Here is a 1,452-nt window from a genome sequence, read left to right as displayed (position 1 = left end):
TGACAAAGTGAGACTCTGTCTCTTAAAAAAAAACAAAGAATGAATTGGGAAAGGAAGTACCATTTCAATAAAGTGATATTCTAATACCCAAAGTTCTAACAAAAGCTGGATTGGAGATATCTGCTCATGCTAAATAATTTAAGTAAGTATTAGTAAGATAAAGTGGAAAAGTGGAAGAGGTCGTAAAGATTCATGGGTCATTATGAAAGTTTTGAGACAAACTGTGTTACGGTCCATTACTTCACTCCTTGGCTGATCAGTGCTGCAGGGAGGGCTTTGTTTCCGTCCACTAGAATTTTATGTCGCTCGAGCTTTGTGTGTCTCCAAACTTTTGTAATGAGCCACGCACTAGGATAAGCACTGATCCCAAACCACTCAAAAGGTAACAGTCTGATGAATGCTGATGTGACTAATCCAATTATTCACCCCTCTATCCTTGTGAAAGAGTTAAGTAAGGGAATAAAGATAAAGACATTAGAACTTTCACAAGAACTTGCACACATGGAGACAGAAGTTGAAAATCAAGACCATAACAGCAATAAGCATAAAAATTTCTTCCCAACATACCTAATATTCTTTGGCCTTGGAGTCACTAAATTCACATTTAAACTAATCTATATCTCATTTTAATTACATTAATGTAGTTCTCAAGGACTCAAATCTGTTAAAGTGAATTAAGTTTTCAAGCCATTTAGGCAATCGTATATGTATTTACACATGTATACACATATGTATATATGAAATCCTCACACAGGCATAAAGTTCTCTCAATAAATTATAAGCAATAAAATAAAAATTAAGCTTAATTTAACTTACTGGATTGTTTGCTTTTTTAAATAACTAAAACAAATTCAAACTTTATCAAAATTTGTTCATTCTTAACAAATGATTCTGTCGGTGCATATTTTTCTTCTTCGTGCGAATTCAACAAACCCTGAGCTTTGCTTCTCCATCTGTGGTTAAATATATAGCACTATAGCCAAATAAAAATATTTAAAATAAGGGTCTTATATGTTGGTGTCTGGATATTTGAAATCAGGTTTTCATTTTAAATAGTATCTATAAAGTGTTTATCACAGGAGGATGTTCCTTTATCTGCTTTGAGTTGGTCTGTGTTGAATTGATAAAATACACCCGTACTCTCATACAAATGTCCAACATTGTAATTAAATCATTGTTACTTGAAATACTTTATACATGAATAATTTCTCTTTTTACACTGTTGAAGCCTTGCATTTCAGTACGTTCTACAGCTTCTGTATCATCACCTGAAATTTGCCTATGAAGAAAAAATAAACATCATTCTTTAATTTTAGACACAAGGAAAAGAAGCCTAAACATCACTTTTCTGTCCTATTTAGGAAATAGTTCTAATAAAAAACCTGCTACATCAAACAACTTTTCATATTCTACACAACATTCAAGAAGGTCAATTCCCTTTTTTTTTTTTCT

At 32.2% G+C, this 1,452-nt stretch overlaps 1 protein-coding gene across 1 annotated transcript in view; it reads right to left on the bottom strand.

Moving 5' to 3' along the window:
• Window positions 1–820: 820 nt before the first annotated feature.
• TRAPPC6B (trafficking protein particle complex 6B) overlaps window positions 821–1,452 on the bottom strand; it is a 19,310-nt gene continuing 18,678 nt past the window's right edge. The window contains exon 6 of the mRNA XM_003791952.3: window positions 821–1,279. Coding sequence (XP_003792000.1) covers window positions 1,248–1,279 — 32 coding nt within the window. The 3' untranslated portion in view covers window positions 821–1,247. The remainder of the gene's footprint in view (window positions 1,280–1,452) is intronic.

The sequence above is a fragment of the Otolemur garnettii genome, unplaced genomic scaffold, assembly GCF_000181295.1.
Source record: "Otolemur garnettii isolate 467f Iridium unplaced genomic scaffold, OtoGar3 scaffold00052, whole genome shotgun sequence".
Taxonomy (NCBI): Eukaryota; Metazoa; Chordata; class Mammalia; order Primates; family Galagidae; genus Otolemur; species Otolemur garnettii.
This window is presented reverse-complemented; position numbering and strand designations above follow the sequence as displayed.